Source organism: Rissa tridactyla, chromosome 1 (assembly GCF_028500815.1).
Source record: "Rissa tridactyla isolate bRisTri1 chromosome 1, bRisTri1.patW.cur.20221130, whole genome shotgun sequence".
Taxonomy (NCBI): domain Eukaryota; kingdom Metazoa; phylum Chordata; class Aves; order Charadriiformes; family Laridae; genus Rissa; species Rissa tridactyla.
Genome location: NC_071466.1, coordinates 87103604 through 87116482, shown reverse-complemented (window position 1 = coordinate 87116482; position 12879 = coordinate 87103604). Strand labels below are relative to the sequence as shown.

The 12879-nt window shown below is 42.3% G+C and overlaps 1 protein-coding gene across 1 annotated transcript in view; it reads left to right on the top strand.

The window, feature by feature from the left end:
• SCML2 (Scm polycomb group protein like 2) overlaps positions 1–12879 on the top strand; it is a 75089-nt gene that overhangs the window by 47995 nt on the left and 14215 nt on the right. Inside the window, exons 8-10 of the mRNA XM_054190990.1 lie at positions 1043–1293; positions 5303–5435; positions 8512–8715. Of these exons, the coding sequence (XP_054046965.1) occupies positions 1043–1293; positions 5303–5435; positions 8512–8715 (588 nt within the window). The remainder of the gene's footprint in view (positions 1–1042; positions 1294–5302; positions 5436–8511; positions 8716–12879) is intronic.

The following is a 12879-nucleotide window of genomic DNA, read 5'->3' as shown; positions in this document are numbered from 1 at the left end:
TCTGTCAGCAGTCAGGCCAATGAAATAGAATATTTCTTGGTCTTTTGGACTTAGTAGTTGCTTTTGTTGGCCACAGGTACTGCTCTAGCATGGTGTGGTGCATCTTTTCAGTGAGACTGCCCTTATCCGTAGGTTCTGTTTGACATCCTTCTGGTGTTTAAATCAGTCCATTGTGGAGGGAATTGTTAAAATAAAATCATCATTATTACTTCAGAGGAGAGTGAGTTGGGTGGAAAAGGTTGCTAACTAGGAAGTTCAATGAAATCTGATTACATCTTGCAGCTCACATCAGATTATAATATAGTCACTTCATACACATATTGGGTCAGTTTTGTATTGGGTTGGGAGATTCAACGGAGAACGAGTTTAGTGTTAAGAATGAATAGAAGTGATACTTTGTTTGATTATTGGAAGTCCTTCTTCCAAATAAAATTTGAAGTCTGGGTGGCTCCAGGTAGAAAAATCCAGGTATAGTTACATGAACTTAACTTTCTAAGTGGCATCTCAGACAAATGCTCATTAATGATACTTTGCCTGTCATCAGTTTCTCTTCTTCAGTGGGATGATTTTCTTCACTGCTCAAAAGGTTTGTAGCTTCCTAGAAGTAGTTGGCATGTCTTGTAATCGTGGAAATTGCCCTTAGAGGAGAACGGATGTTTTTATGGGCTGTATAATTTGTGAAGTATTTTGAAGGCCTTCTTGATGAATGGCACTTTACAAATATCTTACCGTAAAGAAAATTATGGGAAGCATTTATAAGGTGAGTGGATTTTTTTTTTTTTTTTATTTTTACTTGAATGTCTTTCTCTTAGAAAAGTCCCTCTAAAATAGTGGGTATAGAGAGTTCTCTCTTGGTCTTTAATGAGGTTATATAGTTTCATGCCAACCACTTAAGTTCAAAATATCCAAGTATATTTATTTTACAATATAACTTGTGCACTACACTTTTATTTTTTTTTTTAAGCCTTTGTTAGAAAAGTTGCTTTCCATCGTTCATTTTGAGGTTTTCCTCCCCTCCCCTTTTGTTTTTGTTTTTCCTCAGTTTCCATTACAAAGAGCAGTGCAAAAATCCAATCTTCCCCTTCCAAAGTGACCCGGCGTTCAATGCAGTCTCCACAGAAATCTGCTCCAGTACCAGCGCAACGGGGCAGGAAACCAGGTCGGGGCAAACCCCCTGGACAGTCTGCAGTTCCCAAGAAGGGCAGGTCTCCTAAAAATATTCCCTTGACAAAAAGCACCTCTCATACTGAAAATCTTAAAACAAGGAAAAAAAGTTTAAAACCTGGAAAAAAGGTTAGTCCTTATCTACTACTTTACTCTATATTGCAAAATTTTGTAGTGAGATTTTTTTATTATTATTATTGAATTTTCTGTTTTCAGCCTTCAGGGCTTTAGTGTTTTCAGCAATTGATTACAAGTAAAAGTCTAGAATACCTATTCTGGAATATTTCACTATAAACTTCTATGGATTATTTAATCCAGAACAAGATAAATTTCCTGATGGGCGAGCTGTTGGTGTTGAAAAATACTAGTCTGGAATAGCCATTTCCAGTAAAATTCCAAGAGCTAGGGAGGCCTTTTGGGTTTTTAGTCCTGGTTATTTTGCTACTGTACTGAACCATATACGTAGTTTTTTTTCCACCCCTCCCCTGCCCCCAAGTTTCGGAAAGTTGAAGTTTTGTGTTTTTTCTCCTCTACTCTGGATCACTGTGGGCTATGGGATCTATTACTAGTGATGTGTGGGAAAGGGTGGAGTAATGGCACATCTCCATGGGAGATGTGGGTGCGACATCTCCCTTCAGTGATACTGATGATCAGTGTAAAGTGCTAGTGAAGTAACATTATTAGAGCATACCTAGAAGGCTCTAGCACAAAACTGGAAGCAGGCACTTTGTTAAAATGATGACCACAAGGTAAGGCATTCTTCTGGGGACTGGAAATTGAAAGCCAAGCGCTGTCTCTTCTGCTGCCTGCCCCTTCCAGTTGGGCATCCAAACTGGTAGGCTATTGATGCAAGTGGTCTCCAGCTTTATCTCTAGCTTGGTGTATAAAAGTGCACAGATACACAGATTAAAGAGTAGAAAGGTGCTCCCACCCAGACTCAGCTGGTGGATGGGGTGTTCTTCATAAGTCTGGGGGGCTTTAAAGGAGAGCATTGAACACAGGACTTTCATATCTTAAGGACGTACTCAGGTATGACAGAATGCGCGCTTCCATGTAAGAGTTTTGTCCTCTGTGCCTCGTGAAAAAGAAATTGAGAAGCTCTGTATGCTTTGAGGAATAGTTGGAGGCATCTCACCCATAGAGGAGACTTCTGGGGTCTAAACACTGGATGTCTGAAAGTGTCTGCTCAGAGCACTGCGTTTTGCACCTGGTCTGTGAGAGGTACTTGGGGGGATTTGTTTGGGGAATGGGCGTTACTGCTGACACTCCCTGTCTTGAAGCAGTGAATCTGAGGTACCTCTACACACCCCTGATTTCCTCTGTGGGACCAGGCAACTAAAAGTTAGGTTTTGCAGAATCTAAGTTTGATATCTGTCTTGGGAGTTTTACTACATGAACTTTTGCATTAAAAAACTTTAAACGTTATCTCCTTTTGAGAATCCGTGGAAGGTTCTTATTGCTTCGGTACATGGTTAAATTGCCAAGACGTTATACATATGTGCAAGCTCTTCTTTGGACTGTGACACATGTTAACATAAGGGTGAATAGAGGAAATGGCTTTGTACGAGTTCTGCACAGATAGGGTGTATCTGACATGCAGTGCCATACAGTCTCTATACATTTGAAAATGCCTTTTTTTTTTCTTTTTTTTTTTTTTTTTTTTACGACTGATCCAAAAAAATCCCTTCAGCTTTTGAGGCTGAGTAATTGTGCTTCAGATGTGAGCTGGCTATGTGGTAGTTCAAAACCTGTGTATCTGGGGAGATTGGTCTATGCCTGATACACTGTAGAGTTGTTTGACTTTCTTTACGCTTTTACATCTGTTATGCTGGAATGTTTATCGTGGTGCAGGTATTAACTTTTATTATACAGCTAGGAATGTTGAGCTGTTGTGTCATGCACGAGATGCATGCTGTGTTTTGTTTTTGGTTTGTCTCCCTCGGTTTGCACTGTATGGTTTTACTCTGTCATAGTGAAGAAGAAATATCTTTAAATCTCTTACATCTCTCTCATTATTTTTAAAAGTACACTTTGCGTAACAATGCAAAGAATTCCTTCCAGAATTTCTTGAGGGAGGCCTGAGTGTGGATCACACATTTGACCCCACAAGAAGAGAGTTTTTAAGTGTCAGGGTAAAGCTTGTGAAGTTGGCCATGTGGTGCCAGACTGCGAGCAGATTTCTCGGCAGGCAAACGGAGCTGGCATGCCCTCACAGCTGGCAGGGGCCAGCCGGTGACAACCTGACCAACCAAATGTGCTGAGCCCTGCTGGGAACGTGGCCCGCCTCGTGAAACAACATGGCTTTGGAATCGCAGTTTGCTGCTCATTAGTTTGGGGTTGCAAAATGAGAACGTCAGCTGAGCAAGCATAATGTGCTGTGTTTCCAAAACGCATGCTCTTTCCTCCTCCTGAAGGAGAAGGTAGGAAATGGCCACTAGCCTCGCCATGCTTATGTGTTAGTACGGAAGGAGGATAGTTCCTGTGTCTTACAGTTTAGCATTTGCATTCTGTTTCCATGCATACATTTCTCCCATTTCCTCCTCTTTACCCTGAACTTGACCACCCGTATTTTGCAGTGTGGTGACAGACAACTGGGCGCCCAAAGAGTCCCTGCTCCAGAGGAGCCCTCAGGAACGTCAGACTTCAGATCAAAAGCTCAAACTTCCCAAGTACATTTTTCTTCTCTGTATTAAGGATGGAGCGAGACCCGTCTGTCACCCACTGTTGAGATATGTAGGCAATTCCTGACAAGTAATACATCAGTGCTTGGCTCAGTGTCTGACCTGAGCCACCTTGTCTCATTCACAGTGCAATGCCAAGCCTTGGCAGTCTATTCCTTATGTTTGTGGCCATTCCATCCAGTGCCATATTGTCGAGTAGTTTCTCCAGCCAAACCGATCTTCTCTGAACTGTAAGGGGCACAGAAATATTCTTTAATGTGCCCTGGATTTCAGAAGAAAGTGAATTTATTCTTTATAGGTGTTGTGAAGAAGTTAAGCGCTGCTTCTCTTAGGAAGGTGTATATTTTGATTGCTTTCTACATTATTTTTAATATATTATTTGGAAAATGTGCTGCTTCTAAAAGTGTAAAGGATGAGTACTGCTAAATGTAAGAGGGCTTACCTCCCTTAGCACCTTGACTGAATTTTCAGTTCACTATTGATCAATTTTAGCAGTAAATCCTTACCACGTGAGTAGCGAGGTCTCTGCTGCCTTCAGCAGTGTCAAGACCTTGGGTAATCTCTTGTATTCCTAACTTTTTGGTAGGTTAGAGAATGAGAACATAATCTGTTCTCAGGTGGTGAAGGGAGAGGTGATGAACTTTTCTACAATTCATTTTTTTTTTATTTCCATGTATTTTCACAACATGTCAAAGCACATTAGAAATGCCGTCCTTGTGCACATCTTTTTCTAAACTCCAAACCAAATTACAACAAAATCCTCCTTTCCTTAGGTGGAAGGTAATATGCGCTGGCTAATTTCTAAATCTTTGTGCTTCAAACTCTGGTGGTCTGTCATATGATAACCTGCAAATAAGTTTGGTGTGGGAAAGGAAAAGGTTTTGGCAACCTGCGTTGACTGTATTGTAACTACTGGTTTATTTGATAGCTTCCACAAAGCACTAGTTCCTGAAAGTGATTAATTGGGAATTTCAATCCCTTTGAAACAAGCTGAGGAAAAATCTAGGTGCACTGTAAAGTTGACACCTAAGTATGCCTCAAGTTTTATATGGGTATATATACACAGCCCAACTGACTGGTTTGAGTTGTGATAAACCCAGACGATTGGAAAGATTTGGACAGGAAAATAATCCAAAGCACCACTTCTGTGCTTCCTAAGATTTAGAAGGGCCATGAATTAGAAAGCTCATTCTGTTCCCGCTTTTCAGATAGAGGTGGGTTCCTTCTTAAGTCGTTCGTCTTCCACTGCCTTATTTAAGTAGCTGTAAATGCAAACTGACAGTTTCTGGTTTTCCTTTCCTGGGCTTTACCTTCTCTGCTCTGTGTAGTACTTTTGTAGTAAGGAACCACGCACATTTGGTAAGATAGTAACTGATAGCAGAAAGATTTTGCATAGTCATTAAAAAACATTAAATATTTTGACTTTGTTGTTTGTTTTTTTTTTTTTCTCTAAACAGAAAAAAAGCTCGCTGGACCAACTGACTCCTGCATCACCGTCTCATTCTTCTCCTGAGGGGGACAGTGGCACTACACAGATACTTAAAGACGGAATTAGTTTGTCTGGTGCAACTGCAGCAGTTATATCCACAGGTAAAAGACAAAGAAAAAAAAATAATGACATTTTTAGTGTGAATTGGCTTCCATTTCTAGCAAAGTAGTAGTGTCATTTTACGGCAAATGTGCTGCAAACTTATTAGTGTAAATCATTATCCAGCTGCCTTATTTTTTAAAGATATTTGTAAGTGGCAGTGTTACTTTGCAGAACTAGTATTTTGATGCCTGCATTATAGCAAGAAGTGCTGGCGCGCAGGGACTTGTGATAGATTTGCTAGACCTGGCAGTTTGTTCCTGTTTGAGGAAGGAAACTGTACAGTTCTTTCATGTCTGTCCCACTCCTTAATGTATGAGATGGGAACAGACGTAGCTGAAAACCCATATGATGTTCTGATATCATGCAGGCTGTACTGTAATACAGCAAAATGGAGATTTTTATCTCTGTGTAGCCTTACATTAAAAGAAACAACTCGGACTGTTTAAACCATGCAAAGGCAATCAGAGGAAATACATTCCTCCAATGTTTACTTGTTTTTGAAATACGATGAAATATATCTTGAAAAGGGTTGGCAAAAGAGAAATAAGCTAGTCAATGAACTAACTCATTGAGGAATTTGTAACCCTGTAGTGAAACGATTTGCATGTTGTCAACTGAAATCTCAAAACTTTCTAAAAACTCCACAAATAGTGATAATTTTGTTTGGGGTGCTTTTTGTACATTTAAAAAACCTGATTTTACACTACAAATTATCAGGCTCTTCTCACTCCCAACTTCAGTGATGGATGAGGGGAAAATATGTATGTGTTTCCTAGGAAAATAAACCTTTCAGGAGGCAGTTGTTGTTGAGCCCAGACAGAAGATGCCATGAAAACTATTTTTGCTGACTTGTATCTTTGGTTATTTGTACAAATAAGTTTCCTCCAACTTGCAGACATCGGAGAGTGAGCAGATATGCATGAAGACACAAGATCACTAAAACACTTCTAGAAATATTTCATTTTTAAAAACCCAAGTTTTTAACTAAGCCCAAATAATAATACAGTTCAGAAAATATGGCAGTCTCTGTATAACAGAATGCTTAGATTGTCTGCTGGATCACCACAGAGGCATGTTTTTTCATTAAGCTGTAATAATATCTTGGGTGCGTTCCTGGTCATGTGATATCCGAGGCCGAAAAGAAAAGAATTCTTCAGTTACGGCTTTTTCCCGTTTTTCTGCGTTGCTGTTCCTTTTGAAAGACAGTTTTGCATAGTGTCTATGAAAAGTAATTTCAGAAGTCCTATTTGATTGTTTTGTGCTAAGCTTTAAACCACCTTACAGTGTTTCTAGAGAAGTAAGTTTATTTTATTTAGCAGAGAAGGCCAAGTTGCTGTGTGGAAATCCTACATGAGTGTTGTACCTCTTGTCCCCTACAGGACAAGGGGTAATCACGGAATCACGGAATCATGGAATCTTCAGAGTTGGAAGGGACCTCTAGAGATCATCTAGTCCAACTCCCCTGCCAGAGCAGGATTGCCTAAAGCACATCCCTCAGGGCTGCATCCAGGCGGGTCTTGAAAATCTCCAGAGAAGGGGACTCCACCACCTGCCTGGGCAGCCTGTTCCAGTGCTCTGTCACCCTCACTGTAAAGAAGTTTTTCCGTGTATTTGAACGGAACTTCCTATGTTCTAGCTTGTGCCCATTGCCCCTTGTCCTGTCGCTGGGAACCATTGAAAAGAGCCTGGCTCCGTCCTCCTTAAACCCACCCTTTAGGTACTTGTAAACATTAATCAGGTCCCCCCTCAACCTTCTCTTCTCCAGGCTAAAGAGTCCCAGCTCTTTCAGCCTTTCCTCGTAAGGGAGGTGCTCCAGTCCCACAATCATCTTGGTTGCCCTTCGCTGGACTCTCTCCAGTAGTTCCCTGTCCCAGGGTAATGGGCACAAACTTGAACATAGGAAGTTCCACCTAAACATGAGGAGGAACTTCTTTACTTTGAGGGTGGCAGAGCACTGGCACAGGCTGCCCAGAGAGGTGGTGGAGTCTCCGTCTCTGGAGACATTCAAAACCCGCCTGGACGCATTCCTGTGCAACCTGCTCTAGGTGACCCTGCTCTGGCAGGGGGCTTGGACTAGATGATCTCCAGAGGTCCCTTCCAACCCCTGTCATTCTGTGATTACGTGGTTTGGGGCTTCCGACATCCTTCAGTATAGACATCCTTCAGTAGCAGTTATAGATGTAGACATGACCGTTATACATGCACGTGTTAATGCTATATGGGTGCTTCAGAATGGTAGGTATATACTATGGGGTTGTCTTTGTTGCAGCTTCTCAAACAGGAGAAAAATTAGCGCAGTAACTTGGTCAGGCCAGCTTTTTAGAATCACCTCTTGGTGTACCTGCCAGTAATTCTTACTTTATTGGAACTAGTGTATGAACAGAGATTAGTCAAAATGACAGGCTGAGAGAGCTGGGGTTGTTCAGCCTGGAGAAGAGAAGGCTCCGGGGAGACCTTATAGCAGCCCTCCAGTACCTGAAGGGGGCCTACAAGAAAGCTGTGGAGGGGCTGTTTGCAAGGGCATGTAGCGATAGGATGAGGGGCAATGGTTTTAAACTAGAGCAGGGTAGGTTTAGATTAGACATTAGGAAGAAGTTCTTTACAATGAGGGTGGTGAGACACTGGCACAAGTTGCCCAGAGAGGTGGTGGAGGCCCTGTCCCTGGAGACATTCAAGGCCAGGCTGGATGAGGCTCTGAGCAGCCTGATCTAGTTGAAGATGTCCCTGCTTGCTGCAGGGGGGTTGGACTAGCTGACCTTTTAAAGGTCCCTTCCTTCCGACCCAACACATTCTATGAAAATAAAAGATAAGCACAGATCGTGACAGCTTTATTATATTAGCAAGGTAGAGAAGGGCTTTAGAGACCAGAAAGAAGTGCATGTAGGACTCAGGCAGGAGAACCTTGACGGAGGACAGAGAGAGCGCTTTTTGTGTGCTCGGAAAGTATGCCTGCATGTTCAGCTTCTTGACCAGTATATCTTTTCCTCAGGATTAAAACTAAAAAGATGGTTTACAGTTCTAACTTGGGAACATGTCTTAGTTCCTCGTCAGTAAATATGGCTTGTTGTTTTTCAGTGTGTGTTTATGTCAACAAGCATGGAAATTCTGGGCCTCACCTGGACAAGAAGAAGGTTCAGCAGCTTCCAGATCACTTTGGACCAGGTCCTGTCAATGTGGTGCTTCAGCAGGCCGTACAGGCTTGCGTGGATTGTGCCTATCAATCCAAAACAGTCTTTGGATTTCTGAAATCTGGCCATCATGGAGGGGAAATGATAACTGGTATGTGAAGATGCTTCGTTTCTTCCTTGTCTTCCCTTGCTTGCAAACTTGAGGTAGGGCAGAAGAACTGAAGTAGCTGCAATGAGTTTATATTGCTTTTGTAACTATTTAAGCACAGTCAAGCACATATACTTGTGAACTCCTTTACTAAGAGAGTATTGGTGGTGTGGGTTTTATCTCACTTTGGGTCCAGGATGATCTGAACAATTCTTTAAATTAGAATTTAGTAATAGCAGCGTTAAATTACATATACACAGTACAGTTAGATTTCTGTACTAAGTCGAGCTCTTGCACCTCATTTAGCAGCTGTAGCCAAACATTCGTGAAGTAAACTCAGTACAAGTGAAATATCAGCTTTATTAATTCAAGTCATTCACATAATCTTATCCATACGTAGTGTTTGTGTTCTTAACCAAGTCGGTGAAAAGCTTCAAACTAATCTGTTTAGCTTCCAGGCAAGTGATTCCACGTGTTAAAGTGCTGCTTCTTCCCTTCCTCCGTTCCCCAGAATTGTAGCAGTACCTTAGGTCAGTGTTCATCCACCTATGTCCCCTATTATGGAATGGGTTTATTTCTGCTACATATTAATGGCAGGTCTACAGATAAATTATCTCAATATGTCAAATGGAATAGCTGCTGCTTGACGTTTTTTTTTCCTTCTAGGCTAGGAAATATTCTATATAGCAGTTAGCACATCAATTCATAATTCCATCACTGGCAATAAAAAGACTTTGTGCTACTTTAATCTCCTTACATTAACACACGATGTGAAAGATGGTTAGTGGAATACAGGTTCAATTAAATCCTCATAAAGATGTTGCAGTCTAAAAATATTTAAAAAGCAGCATCCTGACCCGTTTATAGCAGAAGTTCGGTAAGCCTTGCTTATGCATCCCCATGAACTTGTTCACAAAATGGATGCTGCTTCTCTGCTGTGTAGTAAAGGTTTAATGGTGTTGTATGTGTGTGGTTTTGAAACCCATATTGCTTTATTTTTGCAAGATAAATGAAAGTTTATTACATTACTAATACCTTGCTGTACCTAAGTCAGACAAGTCAATTTTGCTTGAAGAAAATGCTTTGAGATGGGCATTGCCAGTATTCTGTTTGTGATTGTTTATCACGAAGGACTAAATCGTAGGCCAGTGGCATATCTCAGCTGTGACTGAGAGGTTGAAAATAATTATTTCACAGAGGAGAGAGAAATTTCAAAATCTCTATGTAGTTTTGGTTTGTTTACATTCAAAAATTCTGTATGAAAAGGGACTACTGTTCTGCACCTTGCTTCACCCTAAGGCCTTGATTCAGAGGAGCCAGCTCTGTAGCCCTGGATTTGAGGAACCTGGCGATGTGGGCTGCTCCTGGAGCTGAGTCCTGGTCCAGGTGATAGCGAGCCACAAGAGCTCCAGTGGGTTCCTCATGTTCTTGAGCTCTTGCCTTCTCATTGACTTGTCAAACAAGTTGCTGAGAAGCGGGTGAGCAAATACTCCCCGTCATTTTATCAAAAATTTGTGTGATGTATTTTGAGAAGCACAAAATGTGACTTAAGTTAATGTAGCACATTACAACCAGCTGTGCATGTGAACAGTAAGGAAGAAGGGGAAAGCCACAGTGGAACAAAATGAGGAATTACAGAATGAAATCGTGAGGGTGTTTTCTTGTGGAGTCTTTGAAAGTGGTTTTGGAGTGTGGTTTGTTGTTTGGGTTTTTTGTTGGGTTGGGTTTTTTTTAAGACTGGCAAGAAAAAAAAAAAAGTTGCAGCAGAGAATAAGCAAAGAAATCTAAATCTTTTGTGGACTAACAAACTTTCATGATGAGTATTATACCTGCCATAGGAGAATAGTGTATGCTGTTGAGGATGTGGATAAAATAATCTTGCTAGAATACATGTGAATAATTAGTGGGTTCTTTTGGTTCAGCTGCCAAAGAAAATAATTGTTTTGAATGGAATTGAATTTAGGATTTTTCCATCTTTTCTTACTCAAACAAAAGCACAAACCATTTTATTTTTGCTTGATGCATAAGGTTTCAATTCAAGCAAATGTAACTGAAAGGAAATTAAAGGCTTGATTAGCAAGCCTGCTAATGATGGTGGTGTGTCAGCCCCGTTTTTTCTCCTTGTAGCACAGAGACTATGGCGTTTGGTGGGATGAAATAGTCTGAGGCTCAGATGATAAATCTTACCAAGCAGAGAATTAAAATAAGACTTTTGGGTAGTTTCTTCACTATCAGACAAAACACATTTCTCTGATAGTTTAGTGCTCAGCCTTTCTCCTGGCTTGAATTGGTATTTAAAACGTACTTATACAATGAAAGGCGAAGAAATGAGAATGACTCTTCGGCCTGAGACTGCACACGCAAGCTCCGGTCCCTGTTTATCATTAGAGGTTGAGGTTATTGCACCCCAGAAGGACTTTTTATTTTTTCACCTAGCACTTACATGGGAAGTAAGAGGCTTATGTTGTCCCAAAACAGAGCACACAATTGATCTGGATCCCACGCCCTTGGTTGGAGTTCTTATGGTTGCCCTCAGGTGTCCAGAGTACAAGGGAGCTGTGTTTGCACTGAGTCTTTATTTGTGGGTTTTTTCCATGGTATGTCTTGCTGGGGCAGTCACACTGCCTCAGCTGTTTATTGCTTTACCCTCCTGACAACTCTAAGATAATATTGTTCTTTTCAGCGCTTCTCTTCAAAATGAGAAATTAAGGCATGGAGAATAAGTGATTTCCCCAATGTCATATAAGACGACCCGTAAGGCTATTATAAAGCATTTTAAATTTTTGCTGTAGCTGACTACTACCTTGCAGTAAATTTGTCAGGAGATCAGGCTGTGCTAGGTCTCACAGCCCATTTGCTCTCCAGAACTGGTTGAGTTCCAAGCAAAAATTTGCCTTCAGAGACCCCTTCCCCAAACAGGAGGTACAGGAGCTTGTGTCGGAGCCACATGTAGGACTGTGAATCATTAGCATTTCATTTGAACGTTGGAGCCTGGAAAAAAATGAATGGGCCATGGAAACACGTGGGTCTGGGATTTGTCCCTGTAGAATTGACTCTTAAACTTTAAGTACTTGCATTGGGTCAGTCTGTCATGAAAGCAGATGAGAGAGGTAGCACAATCATAGAATCATAGGGTTAGAAGGGACCTCTGGAGATCATCTAGTCCAAGCCCCCTGCCAGAGCAGGGTCATCTTAGACCAGGTGGCACAGGAACGTGTCCAGGCGGGTTTTGAATGTCTCCAGAGACGGAGACTCCACCACCTCTCTGGGCAGCCTGTGCCAGTGCTCTGCCACCCTCAAAGTAAAGAAGTCCTCCTCATGTTTAGGTGGAACTTCCTATGCTCAAGTTTGTGCCCATTACCTCTTTTCCTGTTGCTGGGCACCACTGAAAAGAGCCTGGCCCCATCCTCCTGACACCCACCCTTTAAGTATTTATAAGCATTGATAAGATCCCCCCTCAGTCGTCTTTTTTCCAGACTGAAGAGACCCAAATCCCTCAGCCTTTCTTCATAAGAGAAGTGTTCCAGTCCCCTCATCATCTTGGTAGCCCTTTGCTGCACCCTCTCCAGCAGTTCCCTGTCCCTCTTGAACCGGGGAGCCCAGAACTGGACACAGTACTCCAGGTGCGGCCTCCCCAAGGCAGAGTAGAGGGGGAGGATGACCTCCCTCGACCTGCTGGCCACACTCTTCTTGATGCACCCCAGGATGCCATTGGCCTTCTTGGCCATGAGGGCACATTGGTGGCTCATGGCCATCCTGTTGTCCACCAGGACTCCCAGGTCTCTTTCCACCGAGCTGTTCTCCAGCACGTCAGCCCCCAACCTGTACCAGTGTATGGGGTTATTCCTCCCCAGGTGCAGCACCCTACACTTGCCCTTGTTGAATTTCATAAGGTTCCTCTCTGCCCAACTCTCTAGCCTGTCCAGGTCTCTCTGTATGGCGGCACAGCCTTCTGGTGTGTCAGCCACCCCCCCAGCTTTGTGTCATCAGCAAACTTGCTGAGGGTGCACTCTATCCCTCCATCCAGGTCATTGATGAATATATTGAAGAGGACTGGACCCAGTACTGACCCCTGGGGAACACCACTCGTCACTGACCTCCAACTAGACTCTGTGCCCCTAACCGCGACCCTCTGAGCTCTGTCTTTCAACCAGTTATCTATCCACC